The 15,330-nt window shown below is 61.2% G+C and overlaps 1 protein-coding gene across 1 annotated transcript in view; it reads left to right on the plus strand.

The window, feature by feature from the left end:
• Positions 1-15,330, plus strand: part of LOC118356026 (collagen alpha-1(I) chain-like) — a 27,688-nt gene continuing 12,358 nt past the window's right edge. The window contains exons 1-3 of the mRNA XM_035722238.1: positions 1-152; positions 1,588-1,758; positions 9,192-9,453. Coding sequence (XP_035578131.1) covers positions 1-152; positions 1,588-1,758; positions 9,192-9,453 — 585 coding nt within the window. The remainder of the gene's footprint in view (positions 153-1,587; positions 1,759-9,191; positions 9,454-15,330) is intronic.

The following is a 15,330-nucleotide window of genomic DNA, read 5'->3' on the forward strand; positions in this document are numbered from 1 at the left end:
ATGCCCAGCATCTGGGGTACTGGAGGTCGCAGTGGGCAGGGGCCTCGGGAAGCCACCTACAGGCAGCCACGCCTGCAAGAGGGGACCGCCCGGGGCGAGGGGGGCAGGGAAGTCTGGGTGTGGCTGCTCATCACACCCCCGCGGAGGAGGAGGTGAGAAAGCCGGAGCTCTGTGGGCCACACCTGGGCAGGGAGGGGGGACTGAGCCTGGGTTCACACCCGGGTGCTCTGTCCTCTCCACCCGCCGCAACAGGCTCCAGCTCGAAAGCAGCCCCCAATCCCCGACCCTCCAGCTAGGGGCCGGGACCCTGGATCTCCCCAGGTCACTCTGGTGGCCTCTCCTGATCTCCCTCCCTCCCTCCCTCCCTTCCTCTCTCCAGAGAGATGTCCGCTCAGTCTTTCATAACACACATCGCGTCACACCCCTGCTCAAACCTCCGGCGTCTTCTCACGTCACTCCCCGCCCTGGCCTGTGCACAAGGCGCTGATGACTTTGTCCGGCTTCCTTTCTCCACCTGCCTGCCCTGTGTTTGCCACGCTCCAGTGACCACACAGACCACCTCCGGCACCCACTCCAAATCTGTTTCGACCCCAGGGCCTTTGCATGGGCTGTTTCTTCTGCCTGGAACGCCCTTCCTGCAGATGTACACTCGGCCATTGAGGAAGCTGCTCTGACCCTCCCGGCTAAAGTCACCTCCTATCACAGCACTGCGTGGGGTCCTCTTCAGAGCATGCCCCTTTGCCTGGAACGATCTTTACTGTTGGGTCCCTTGTTGCTCGTCTGACTGTCCCTGCTAGGTACAGGACCACGCCGGGCACACAGCACAGACTCTGAGAATATTCAATAAATGAACGAATAATCCCCAATAGTGCAGTTCTAACGGAAGCTTCCACTCTCCTACAAACCTCCCTCCACGGGTTAGGACAGGGAGGAGAAACTAATGGCACAGACCCTTCTGGAACGAAGGTATGGGTCACCCCACCCGTCGCATCGGACAAGGCCACCCTGACAGCCTCATTTCAACATCAGGGCCCTATCTCCAAATATAGTCACGTGTAGGACTTTGACACATGGACTTGGGAGGGGACACGATTCAGCCCCTAATGACAGGCCAGCGTCAACCTCGAGGAGAGCACCTGACTAAGCTGGACTAACCATGGTCCTTCCCAGAGGAAAACCAGCTGGAGGAACGTAAGCCGACCCTGTCTGGGGGCAAAGCCTGATTGAGGGCAGAGCCTGCGTGGGGGCAGACGGCATGGGGTGTGAGGCTCTGCGCACCCTGGGGCCGGGGCCGTGTCGCCTCCCGCCCACCAGGCCAGGCAAAGAAGCTGCCCTACAGGAGACTGCGTGCTGACAGAGCCTTCCTTTATGTGTAAAACCCCAGAATCCTGCCTTCCGGTAAATTCCTTTCTTGTCTCAGCAAATCCAAGCTGGGTGTTTGTTGTTTCCAGGTAAGCGCGGACACAGCAGAATGAATTGGGTAGGAGGAGGGGTGGGCTCCGTCCTAAAGGGCCCGAGCTGCACGGTCACTTGGCTGAGATGACACAGAGGGACCAGGCCCACCTCTCCACTTCCCCCCGTTTTGAGGACCTCTGTCTCACCCACTGTAAACCGCGGGGTCGACCAGACGGCCCCTCGGGACCAAGTCCAGTGGAAATGTAACCTTTGGAACTGGTTCCTGGTGGACCTCCAAGCAGCCCAGCCCATCAGCCCGTCCACCACACCACCCCCCCCCACCCGCCGGGCAGAAAACACATCGTGCCGAGACCCATGCTGACCAGCCAGTCACATCCACCAAGCCCCCCCGCCTGCAGTGGCTGCACCCCACATCCACCCCCGGGGTGCCGATGGAACGCAGCCCCCCACCCGGCAAAGCCCCGTTACAGCTGGTCAGGGTGTAGCAGGTGCCCCAGCCCAGCCCCCATGGCTTGGACAACCGGCAGAGCTGCCTGACTGGTTCTAGGACACCCCTAATTGGGTTCCTGACGACTCGGAAGCTAGGGACGCGCTCGGCTCCGTGTTAATTGGCAGGCTGCGTGAGGGGCTCTGGCGTGTGGCCATCACTAGTGGCCCTCTGAGGCCCCACTGGCTGGTCCCACGCCCCAGGAGCCAGCACCCCAGGCCCTGCTGCAGGCACCTCCCCTGTCATCCTCTGGCCAGCTGGGCCCCAGGTGGCTCGGGGGGCCGGCCTAGCCCCACACAGATCCCCACCCTCGGGGCATGTCAAGTTCCCGCATGCTGGGGGGCCTCAACCCTCCCTCATCACCAGCATCTGCCTCGTGGGGTCAGCCTCAGCGTTAGGTGTGTGGTAGATCCACTTTCAGCCAAGATGCGGCACCTTCCCCTCCTCTGAGCTGACCGTCCTCAGGTTCCCGTGCAGAACAGGGATGAGATGGCTAGCTCAGCCCTTCCTCCCTGAGGCTCTCTGGGTGGTAGCTCTCCTGATGTGGGCGAGGGGTCCAGGCCCTGCCGCCTGCCTCCTCACAGTGTCCAGGCTGGCCACGCAAGCACACTGAGCTCTGGGGGCCCAACCAGGACAGCCCAAGCCCGGTGGAAGCCCCGCACAAGGGGTCCCTGAGGAACCCCAGGGCTGTCTGTGTCGGGATCCAGAACGGGTCTGCAGGCCATGCGGCGAGTCCCCAGAAGGCAACCAGCACCATCCGCCAGACTCCAGCCTGGGGCCCCCCAGCCCATCTGGTGACCCTGCCCTGGGCCCATGAACCTCTGCTGCCATGAGTCCCCCACAAGTTGTCTGGAGACTGAGCTATGAATGGGCACAGGATCCCCAGCCAAGGCACAAACGCTGCTGGGGCAATGAGACAGCTGGTCGACCACCTTCTCGCCCTGGAAACTCTTTCCTTGGCTCTGGAGCATCAGTACCATGGCCCCCACTTCTCCTGCCCCTTCCCGCCTTCCTTCCACCCTCATAGACCTGAGCAGCAGAGGCAAGACCCCTGAGGACCTCTTCCTCACACACTAGGACTCACCCCCGCCACACACACTGATGGTGCCCACATGGCTCTCGGCCCTGGACCTTTCTTTGGACACCAGCCCCCCAGATGTCCTGCAGGCACCTCAAATTCAACATGCCTGAAATCGCCCCACATCAGTAGATAGCACCACCACCTAATTAGCTGATCAAACCGGAACCCTAGAAATCACTTCCAGATCCCACCCTCTTCCCCCATCTGCCAATCCTTCTGAATCCGCCAAACTGACCTTCTAAGTGTCTCTGGAAGCCATTCCTTGCCCTGCTGCCCCGTGCTGGCCTGGGCCTCTCCCGCCTACCGCCCTGACCACGGTGAGCTGGGCATCAGTGTGTCCTCGGGGCTCCAGCTGCCCCACCCCCCACCCCCGGCCGAGTCCAACGGGGTCTGGGTGGGGGCTGTCAGCCACGGGCTCACCCTGTCCCTCGAAGGTGGCCAACCTGACCACTCAAAAGTATCCACTCTCTGGCCACAGTGACCAGCTCAGGGATGGCACATGACTCCATCTTCTCCAAGATTTCTCTTCTGGAGACAGTGAGTCCCAGGAGGAGTCTGATGGTCACCGTCCCCACGCAGGTGAGACACTGGATCCCCCGTTCCATGTACTCTCATTGGAGGTGAGCTCCCCTGGCTTACAAGTCCTGAGGGACAGCTCCCACAGCAGCTCCCACTGATCCCTCCGCCTTGAGAACGAAGCCCTCAATCCCGTCTCTGAGATCTTTCTAAAGCACCAATCTGAGCCTCTTGCCTGCCTGTCAAAGAGCACCCCAAGTTTCCCCAGGGCCCAAGACACGATCCAGGCTCCCGCCCCGGCACGGGTTCCAGGCCGCATCTGTTCCCACTGTCCCCTTCACGCCAGAGGCTCAGTTCGGAAGCAACAACGTGCAACCCTCCCAGGACGCCTGGCCGTCAAACTGTTCCATCTGCTCGGGCCATTTCCGCCGTGACACACGCCCACGGCCTGGTTAACTCCTAGCTGTTCTTCTCATCGGCCTGCCCTGACTTGCAGGCCAGGGGTGAGTTACGAGGGCCTCCCGTGCTCCCCGGAGCCCCTGGGTTTACCTGTCAGAGGACTCATCACACCGCAGTGTGACCATCTGCTGGTTTATCCCTGTCTCCTCTTCCACTGCACCACCTGGGGGCGGGGGCCCTGCTCACCTTGACACCCTCCACCCCTGCGCACAGCATGCACTCAACACAAGCGTCAGACAGAAGAATCACGGGCTCCAGAATTCAGCCACTCTGGGCGCACGCCTTGGTTCTGCCACTTCCTGGCTGTGTGACTTTGGGCAACTGGGCAAACTTCTCTGAGCCTGGCCACTCACCCATAAATTAGGAATGGACACACCTGGCATTCAGAATCATTTGCAGCTCTTGGGATGCTGCCTCCAAGGCGCCCCGCCCACAACGCGTGCTCGACCATATATGATAAAGTGCTCCAGCCCTGTGCCTGGCACATAGTAGGTACTCCATACACGTGCAGATGCTGCTGGTGCATTTGCTGCACGGGGCCTCCTTCTCCAGCTGGGCCTCTGGTCTGTCCTGGGGCTTGGAGCCCCTGGCCGGCTCGCCCAGCTGAAGCAGTAAGGTGCTGCGCACACCCCCACAGACCTGGAGGGCTCCTTACAATGATTAATGTGTAACTTCTCATCAGGGACTACCTCCCGGTCCTTCTCTGTGTTTCCACCCTTTCAAATTTCTCTCTTTTTCTCTCTCTGATCCTTTCTCTTTTGTTGGCTCGCTCTGGCTCTGCTCTTGATAAATCTCGTTTTATTCTTGTAATTTACGCAGACAAAGCTGGATAGTTTTAATATCACCTAAATCATTAGCCATTCTGCCAGTTTAATGATATCTGCAAATGTTCACCCATGGATTTACCAGCCTGTCCTCCAGGTCAGAAATCCACACGCTCCACAGAGGCAGCCCCCAGCCAGGGCCCGGGAGCAGGACCCAGCCCCAGCCTCGAGGTGCCTGTCCACCCAGATCACCTCATTACCTGCGGGTGCCCAGCCGCTGGCCTCCCCTGGACTGGATAGCAGGGGTGAGGGCGGGGAGGGGCCCCTCCAGGGTGACTGCCCCGAGAGCCCACGGACAGAGGTGTCTGAAGAAACGAGAGGGGTGAGGGCCCTGGACGGGAGGCAGGGAGGAGGCCCCTGTCTGTGCAGGCTCCCTGGGGGAGGCAGAGCTGCGGGGGCTTAAAGAGATTTGTTATTTTTTAATAGCTAACATTTATTGAGCGTTTAGCTTGTGCCAGGCACCATTTTAAATATTTTACAGGACATAACGAACACCCTTAAGAACTCTGTGAAGGTGGGCGCTACTATATTTTAGCCACTTTATTGAGATCTGACTCACCCCCTCGGAGGTCCGGGACCCTAGGCTCCCCCTGGCCCCTGGACACCCACCTCCTCTCCCACATCGGGCCCTCGCTCTGCTCTGGGGACTGGAGACCAGAATCCCTGCCTCTCTCCAGCAAGGCCTCCCACAAAGTGCTGTCTGCGCTGAGGACCGAGGTTACGGGGCTGGCGGCTGGAGGGCCTTCGTGGGGGACCCCGGTGCACCGTGCCTGGAGGGCCCTCTTCCATCTCTGGGAGGGTGGATTCCCTTCCCGCTGCGTCTGGGCCTCTGGCGTCCTGACACCACCCCACGCCCACCCCTTCCACACCACCCGAAGGAGCCAGGGTCTGCTGTGTCCCCTCCTTCAACCTGGACAGGCCTTTGTCATCACCCTGATGGCCAGAGTAGGTCTGAAGAGACGCTCCGTCAGCCGGCCTGGGCGGCTCAGACAACAGACGTGTACTGAGCGTTCCGGAAGCCAGAGGATGAAGGTGCCGGCAAGGCCTCTCTCCTCCATGTCCCCACGTGGTCGCCCCTCGGTGCACACCTGTGTCCTGCCCTCCCTTCTGTAGAGGACACCAGTCACGTTGCATTAGGGCCACCCTAGCGATCTCATTTTAGCTCAGCCACCTGGGGAGGGGGCACCTTGCAGCCTGTAACAGACGTCATCTGACTCGGGACGCTGGGGTCATAGAAGGTGGTCCCCTTGCCTTCGGAGCCCAGGCCACACAGAGAGGCCACCCAGGGAGGAAACGGAGGCTTCCGGCCCTCCGCCCCAGCTGAGCTCCCTGCCAACAGCCATGGCCAGCTTGCCAGTCACGCGACTGCGCCATCTCGGAAGGCACACTCGCGTGGTGGCAAGTGCCAGGCGCTCTATCCATGCTGGTTCCGGGGACTGTCCCAGCCGGCCTGTGGGGCGGGGGGCACTATGGTCCCCATTCTACAGAGGGGGCTCAGAGAGGGCGGGCCGCTTGCCTGAGCTCATGAGGGGCACAGAAGGGACTGAAGCACTCTTGGCTGGGCTCTGATTCTCACTGCTTCGGCCTCACCGCCCCACCTGGCTGGCCCCGCACCTGGGCAGGTCCGCGGACAGTAGCCAATGAACGGCCTCACAGAGCGGCCAGAAACAAACCACAAATAGCACAAACACAGCCAGGAGGAGCCCCCGGCGATGGGCTGTTGGCCCCTCATGGGGGCTGGCCTATGTCACCCTGGGCAGCAAGGAGGGCCGGGCCCTGAGAGGCTGGGGGCCGGCGGCGTGGCTCTGATCTTCCCACAGGGCTGAGCCGGGTCTCAAGCACATTGGGGAATCCTGGCACCAGGTAGGACTGGGGCAGGGGTGGAGCCAGATCTCAGGGCCAGCTTCCCAGCACCTTCCTTCCCCGCCCCGTGGGACGTCCTGGTTCTAGGCGGCCGGGAGGGCAGGTGACACAGGTGGGCTCTGGGCGTGCACCCACCACCCCCTTTCTGCATTTGCTCACGTGCTACCCTTGGCTGCCCACCACCTACCCGCCCCCCAACTCTCTTCTTTCTTTGCAGACAGACTTCAGATTTCCCAGACCCCGCAGGGAATAAAGCTGCCCCACGGCCACCTGCAGGCACGGACCCATCGTCCCCACCTCCTGATGGGAACGGTCTGGCTTGAGTCAGGTGACCAGCTCTGCCGAGCATCAGGGCCCGGGGGGCGGGGGGGGGGGCAAGGAACGTGTGACAGGTGGGCCAGCATGAGCTGGGTGGGGGGGGGTTCATCCAGACACCAACAGCCATCACTGGACAAGACTCGCCCTCCTGCAGGCTGCCTCCCCTGCTCTGACCCCCGGCAGTGACCGCATAGGACTAGGCATGCAGCGGTTTCCCCGTGGATACCAACCAGGTGGCCGGGCAGTACGCTTTGAAAGCTCGCTATGGAGGTGACCTCTGGCCATCCGGCTAGAGGTATGGTGTCCGGAAGTAGGAACGTGATAGGAATCTTGGCCAGTCAGTCGGAAAAAGGGACATCGTGTCTGGTCCTAAGTGCCTCACTTTAGGGACACTGGCAGGCCAGGACATCGCCAGGGACAGGATGGTAGGCCCCGGACATCCGCTTGGGGACATGTGGGTAAGGAATCAGAGGTGGTCGGCAGTTGAGGAAGGCGAGCTGGCCGTGGAGCCCACTCAAACGCTGGAAAGGCTGACGTGAGGAGGAAGGGGGTGACGTTGTGCATCTTCAGGTGGCAGGGCAGAGTCAACAAAAGCAGAGCGTACCTAACACTAAAAAGACCTTCTGACAGCCAAGGCCGACCAGCATTAGCTGCGGCTGCTCTGGAGGTAGTGAGCTCTCCGTCGCTGGGGGTATTCAAACAGAAGTGGGGCAGCTGTGGGTCAGGCAGGGACATCACACAAGGTGAGTGGTTGGCCCTCACGCTCCCTCGGGTTCTTCCCATCTGATTGCTCCATCCTGGGCGGGCTCCAGGGGGAAAGCATGTGCTTCTTGCTGTCTAAAAATGAAGCCTCACCTCTCATCATTTCTGTCATGTTGAGTCCTACGTAACAGCTGTTAAGAAATCACATTCGTACCTTCTCAGGAGCTCTCTTGAACTGGAGTGCAAATTAACTTCATGTGATCTGAAATATAAAAGGTCGCTTCTCCCACAAATGAAAAGCTGGGAGACGTTTGCCAAGCTCATGAGCACATCAAGTCCTGCAGGGACATCAGGGGGTGGGGGCGCCGCCGTCCGCCCTGCTGCCACGTTCACGAGGATGGCCCCGCAGCGTCCTCTCTCAAGGCCACTTGCCCCGGTCAGGACGTCCTCCCAGGCCACGGACTCTTCACCCCGGCCGCCCGCTTCTGCGGATACGCCGGCCTCTCGGGGACTTGGGGATGCGCTGGACGCCCACACGGGGCACGTGGAGCCAGGACCCCACCTGGCCCACCTTCCTTCCTCCCACAGACCCTCCGTCCCGTGTCGTGTCGGAAGGGGGCAGGGCATCACCGAGAGGCCCTGGGTCTTCCCGAGCTGCAGCAGGGGAGAGGCCCCACCCTCCGCACGTTCTCATGGGTCCTCACACCCAGCTGGATGCTTCGAGAGGCCCTTGGACCCCAGCTTTGAAAGTGGGGAGAGGTCCTGACTTCCCCACCCTGCCTTCCTCCTCACCTCCCCGCCTCCTCCACCACCAGGACCAGAGCTCCCCTGTGCGGCACACATCGGAGCTGACTCAGCCCCGCACGTTCAGCAGGACCCTAGGCCATGAGCTCCTCCCTCCTTCCCCAGCTCGGGGGCCTTGAGGCTCAGGGCTCAGCCCTAGAGATGGAGATGTCAAGGGGACGCGAGAACACGACCGTCTCGATGGCGCCAGCATTTCTTCCATCACTCGTGCATGGGAGCAAGGCAAGCTGGAACATCAGTGACATCGTGGTTAAGCTTCTGGGGTCGGAGGTGTGAGAGGTCTGCCTCTGTGGCCTCAGTTTCTCATCCGTAAGAAGGCGATTGTATGCACCCGACCTCAGAGGTGTCTTGTGAATGAGACACTGTCTGGTGCCGGCTGAGTGCCTGACACAGCATGTGAGGGGCGGGCGCAGGACAAGGCCCGGACAGCCCAAGGGGTCCCAAGGAAACTAGCAGCGGTTGGGGGATGACCGAGGCACCCCTCCTGGGCCAGGTCCCACGTGGGCAAACAGGGCCTGCGAGAGGCAGAAGCTCAACGGTTCCTTCCCTGTAGAAACCATGCCTTGGCTGCGGGCGGTAACCTCCAAATTGATCGTATTTCCAAATTCCAATCACTTCCCCTGCAGGAGGAAGTGAGGGAGACACAGCCAGATCCAGGAGGACGTGTCTGAGGACAGTCGCTGGGGCCAGCTCTGCCTGCTAAGGCCCTTGTTGCCCCCAGCCTAGGAGACGTGGTCCAGCAGCTGCCAGAGCTGTCACCTCACCACAAGGGCTACACCACAGGGGACCGGAGAGAGGGGGCCAACCCCTCCATGATGGAAACGCCCCTCCCTCCACTGACCCGACTGGGAATGGCCATCACCACGGGACTTCGGATAGAGCCAAGGGGCACTGGAGTCTGGCTGGGCCTTGTTCCTGGCATGGGACCCCAGCACAGACCAGAGCCCCGCCTGAACACAGACAGGAGGAACCCAGAGGATGAGGTACGCTGGAGACCACGGAAAAGCCAAGGGATCCAGAGAGGAAAGCTCAGACCCAGGAGGAGTCAGCCAAGGAAAAGCCAAGACTTTTCCTCTAGCCCCTCAGTTGACCTGGACCAGGGGAGAGGAGGCTGATGCGCCTGCATCATCATCATCACCGCCACCATATTCACTGTCAGCAGGAGCACTTCTCACCATCATCACCACCATCACCTTCATCACCATCACCATCACCATCATCGCCATCATCACCTGCATCACCACCATCACCTTCATCTTCATCACCTTCATCTTCATCACCATCACCCCCATCACCACCATCACCACCATCACCACCACCACCATCATCAACTCATGCTCTAAGCATACTCTGTCTCCCACCTCCAGGCCTATGCTCCCTTTCCAGAACTCTCTGAGCACCTTCACCTGAAGAAGGTCTACTCAATCATTAGGTCTAAGCTAGAAGAGCTCTTCATGGAACTTTTCCCTGAGAACCCCCACCCCCTGCCCTAGGTGCCCAGAGCCCCTCTCCCCATCACAGCACTGAGTACACTAGATTCAAGCTGCTTGTTGGAGGGTCTGTCCCTCCAACTAGGAGGTAAGCTCCTTGAAGGTGACCTTGCCCCCCTCGTGTTCCCCAGCTCAAGAGAGGGCCCACTGCACGGTCCATGTGCAAACAAACACACATCAACGATGGGACATTAACTACCCTGGTCTGCACTCCGGCTCAGGCTGGTAGTGTACCCACAGGACTTCTAAGTCTTAGAGCATACGGCCTTGCCAACAAGGAAACTGCTGTGCAGGGACAGTGAGTGACTTGCACAGCTCCTAGAGGCCACGCCAGGACTGAAGGCCAAGCTTCCCCCACCCCAGACTCAGCACTGCAGCACATCACCGTGGCTCTGGTTCCTGGCTCCCCACACTGGGGTCTGGTTTCCCGTGGCTGTTCCAACATCACTCCAGGGCCTCCCTTCCTTGGTTGCTGCTCCCTGGAAACCCACCCCACACCCCCACAGACTCGCACACAGATACCGCCGGTCATTGCCAGGGTGGTGGCACCATCCTCGGAGCCCCTGTCCGGGGTTCTGAGTCACCCTGGCCTCACTCTGGACTCCCAGGGGAGACGCTTGGCCTTGGACTTCCTTCTGTTCAGCAGAAGCGCACTCGAGTCTTGCCACCCATCCAGATGTCAGAGCAGATCGAACCCTGCTGAATGTTCCATGACCCAGCAGCCCCACCCGCTGCACTCTGCTCGGTCAGGCTTAGCCAGGAGGGTTCTTTCCAACCTGGTGCACGCAAAAACGGTGCTTCATGCATGTTCTTCCAATAGTCCCGTGCACCAGCCACTGCTACCTCTCCTTGTACATTAATGAGGAGTCCCTCTGGACAGACCCTGCGTAGGCATGTGGTCAGTGTATGACAGTCCCCGAGCGCCCACCAGGCCCCAGAGGCCTGGACAACACTGGCTTTCTGAGTCTTGGGTTGTGGAGCTCACGCACAGCCATGCACGCACACACCCACACACCATGTGCGTGGCCCCCACCAGAGGAGACCCCGAGCTGCCCCCCATACACACCTTCTCTTTTCTTCTGACACCCACTGACCCTCCCTGGCCAGCCACCCTGCTTTCCAAAGGCTGCACTTGACATTGATGGTCCCACCCGGGAGAGAAACCTGGAAAGCATAATGAATCCAGAGAAACTTCATTATTAGTTTAACCTTCCAGCTGAAGCAGAGTTTACACCAGAGAGCAAATGTGGGCAGGCAGCAGTGTGCCGGAAGCTTCTCTCAAACAAGGGGGGAGCCACAGGGTCTGAGGGTGGGAGGGAGTCCCGGAGACCATGAGATGGGGGAGGGAAGAGACCCAGGGGGAGCAGGAGCTCACTGGGGGTCACAGAGCGCATGTGTCCCCCCAACAGCTTCTGCTCCTCAAATCTCCCCCAGAATCTAGCAGAGCAGAGTGACACAGCCCCTCAGGGTCGGCGAGTGGTTTCGTTTTTTAGCGAACGTATTAAGGTAGCATAACATCTCGTCCAGCCACAGGCCTCGGGATTGCATTTGCGCCTTCTCCTGAGCCTTCCACCGCCTCATCTGGGTCCCGCCCCCACAAGCCGGGGCTTGGGTGTCCGCGTGTCCTGCGGGCCCTCTTGTCTGTCACTGCTCTGTTTTCCCAGACGCCACAGGGAGAGGCCCCGGACCCCCACCGTCCCCATGGAGGCCTTGAGAACAAACTCAGTCCTCTCTCCCCTGGGCCACACCCACTCCTTCAGTGAATCCTTCGGTTGTCCCTCCAAACTGAGTCTGGAATCCAGCCCCTTCTCTGGGTCTGAGCTGCCGTAACCCCTGCCTGGGTCCCCAGCTGCATCCCCAGTCACCCTGCTGCTCCCATCCCTACAGCTTCTGCGCACCCTCCAGCCAGGGCACTTTGTGTTGGGAGGTCAGACAGGGTCAATACCTTGCAAATCCCTGCACCGGCCGCCAGCCGCACCTGGAATGATGGGAACCCCTTCCCTGGCCCTTGGCCACACATCATCTGGGTCTGCCCTACACGCATTCATCTTGTCAAGATGACCACCCCGTTATCCCTACAATACACCAACCACACACCGCCTGCAGGGAGTCCAATGGTGTCCCCCAAAAACGTATGTCCAGCCATACGACTCCAGAACCCAGGAAGGGACCTTATTTGAGAAAAGGGTCTTTGCCAATGTAATTAAGTGAAGGATCTCGAGACAAGGTCATCCTGGGTTTAGGGTAGGCCAAACAAGAGAAGGGCAGAGGGAGGCCTGAGATACAGAGACTCAGGGAGAAGGTGACCCCACAAGTGGAGGTCGGGGGGGGGTGCATCCTTGGACAGCCCAGGATGGTCAGCAGCACCGGAAACTGGGAGAGGGGCCCAGAGCAGACTGTGCCACTGAGCCTCCAGGGAAACCACCCCTGCCCACATGTTGCTCAGACTGATGGCCTCCAGACCTAGGAGGGAGCGGATTCCTGTTGTGCTAGCGGCCGGGTTTGTGCTCATGTATTATAGCAACCCCCGGGGAACAAAGACACGGCTGCCTCAGGGCCTTTGCACATGCTGATCCCTCTGCCCAGGCTTTTGCAACCTGCACCTGGCTGACTTCTGCTCAGCCTTCGGGTTGCGACTGAAATGCTTCCTGTTCCTCCGACCACCCCCAACACCCTCACCTGCCTCCGTGTTGCCCTTCATGGGGGGATCCCCTTGTCTACCACTCCGCTCGCATGTGCCCTGCAGAGTATGTGCTCAGTAACCGGTGCGGGTCAAGTGGACCAGGCCGAACGCCCTCGCTCGTGGGGAGTGGTTTTCAGGCTTGGCAGGAAGAGCCGTGTCCACGTGTGGGAGCCACCTGCCCTGAACGATCCCCCTTGGAGATGGGGCAGAGCCACTGCTGGGTCGTAAGTCCCCAGGAAGATGAGGGATGCATTTGGCCCCGAGGCCTTGCAGCCAGACGCGCCCCCTCTCCTGGCTGTGTAGCCTGGTCTCTGACCCTCTCGTTGGCTGGGCCTTGGGACCATCTCAGAAAGGCGGGGAGCTGGGGGGCTATAAGCACACGTGCTTCTGGGCCTGGGGTCTGCATCAGCCAGGCCTTTTCTCCTGGTAGCTTCCTGCCAGCCCTGCCTGGCAGACAGCTTCCCAAGGTCCAGGATGCCCGGTCTGGACTGGGCTCTGGCTTTACTCCGACCTCCTGAGGGCCCCTGCTGGCCCGGCACAGCACCTCTGCCACCCTCTCTGCGGCTGACCGCCTCTCTGCAGCCGACCGCCTCTCTGCAGCTGAGCTACTGCCCCAGGCAGGGCCCTGCGCCCCTCAGGGATGCCGTCCCAATGCCATGATCCCCGGCGTGCTTTTCTCTTCCAGACAAAACTGAAGTCCCAGAAGCCTAGGTTCTGGCCCCACCTGGGTTCAGCCCCGTCCGGGTGACCCGGGGCCCATCACAGGGCCCCCTGAGCCGTGGCTATCTGGGGGCGAGGGTGAACCTTCAATATTCAATGCGATGTCACTGATGCATGTGGAGAGCGCCCGGCACGCCCAAGGGGTTTCTTCTTCCTAGAGGAAGGGCTGCTTCTGCCTGATCGTCCACAGTGCCTGGAAAGCGCGGGCAGAGGGACAGACCGCTCAGTCCCACCGTTGCCAGCACACAGCCCTACAGGTTCCCCTGGGGAGCCGTGATCATCCGCCCACACAGGGTCAGGGACGGCGTTCCCGGGCGGCCCCGGCCCCGGCCCACCGCCCCTCTCCAGCCTTCCAGCTTCCTAGCCCAGAACTGAAGAGGTGGGGGAGCCAGCGAGCGGACGTGCAAGAAGCCCAGGTGCATCTCACCTCTGTGGATGAGGCCGGGAGGGAACCAGGTTTGCCTGACAGGCCAAGAAGACCCAGCCTGGGAGGGGAGAGGAGCTGGGAGACGTGGGTGGAGGTGACCCACCACGAGGTGCCCCAGGCCCCACAGGGGCACGGAAGGATAGCTAACAGGAACCTGAGCCCAGAGCCGCACCTGCCAGGGTCCAGCCTGGCTGGTCCCCGCTCCTGATTCCTCAGGCTGTCAGTATGCCCTGAGTGCCCACTGAGTGCTCCCAGGGGCCCGTGTGGGGCCCCGGGTGGTGCCTCCAACTCTTGGGCGCTTGTCTGCATTTCTGCCCCCACCCATCCGCTGCCAAGTGGGCGCCCCTGCCTGTCTCCCACCCCCACGACGACGTGGCCCCGTGCCCAATACCACCACACACTGGCTAACCAGGACTCCAAGTGGCAGCCTGCCTTCAAAGGTGGACACAGTGGTCGCACCCCACAAAGAGGTAGCAACTATCTCCCCTCCCTTGAGGTCTGGACCAGCCCCTGGCTCCCCGTGCCCGTAGTTTGACCTCAAGAAGCCCCGTGGCTTCTGTCTGTGCCCCTGGAAGGCTGGCCCGAGATGGCCCCACAAGGGAGCCAGTCTGGCCTCCTGCAGGCAGAGGCCCCGCAGAGGAGAACGGGCCCAGCACCAAGGCCAGCCCATGAGGGCTGCCACCGGATGCTACCGCTCAGTGCGTGGGCCCGGCCACACCCGTGGGGAGCCACCCCGCCAACCGCATGACTCCTGCAGAACCCCAGCTCCCGATGCAGCCTCCCAACAGCTCTGGCTCAGACCGGCCTCACCCCAAGCCGTGGCTCCCCGGGCGCTTGTCTGGAAACACCCCCCCGACGCTCCTGACTTTGACTTGCGCCAGCACAAGAAAGCAAGGCTGGGCCGGCCCCTCTCATCACCTCCCCCTCGACCGACCGACCGACCGTGAGCCTCAAATTCGCCCCCCATAGAGTTTCCCTGGAAGCCACGCCGCTGCTCCTTCCTGAAGGCAGGCCCCGGCTCTCTCCAGCAGGCCTCCAGGCCTGCTTTCCCTTCTGGGGTTCCCCTGCCGGGCGCCTGGCCTCCAGCCCAACCCCCCAGACCCAGCCTGGTCTCTCCTGCCGCCTCCCCAGACACCAGGGCCCCATCTCCCCTTCCCCCCATCATCCGGCTGTCTCTGCCACGGCCTCCTGAGGGCTGCATAGCCAGAATTTCCAGCAACCCCTCTCTCTCACCCTCTCTCTCCACACAGCGTGGTGTCATGGGTTGAAGGCAGCTACAAACTCTTGACGGCCTCCATCGACAGGGAGCCCACGCTCCCTCTCTGGATCCGCTGCCCTAGAGCACAGGGGGACACGGACACTTTGCCCGCGGTCACAGCGGCCATAAGGTGGAGGCCACCCCAGTGTCCGTGGCTGGGTGGAGGCTCGCCAGCCTCACGAAGGAAGGAAGCGCCCACACCCGCCGGCATGGAGGAGCCCTAGGACATGGCGCTCGTGAAACAAGGCAGATGTGGAAGGACGCCACGTCCGCATTCCAGTC

The sequence above is a fragment of the Zalophus californianus genome, chromosome 10 (assembly GCF_009762305.2).
Source record: "Zalophus californianus isolate mZalCal1 chromosome 10, mZalCal1.pri.v2, whole genome shotgun sequence".
Taxonomy (NCBI): domain Eukaryota; kingdom Metazoa; phylum Chordata; class Mammalia; order Carnivora; family Otariidae; genus Zalophus; species Zalophus californianus.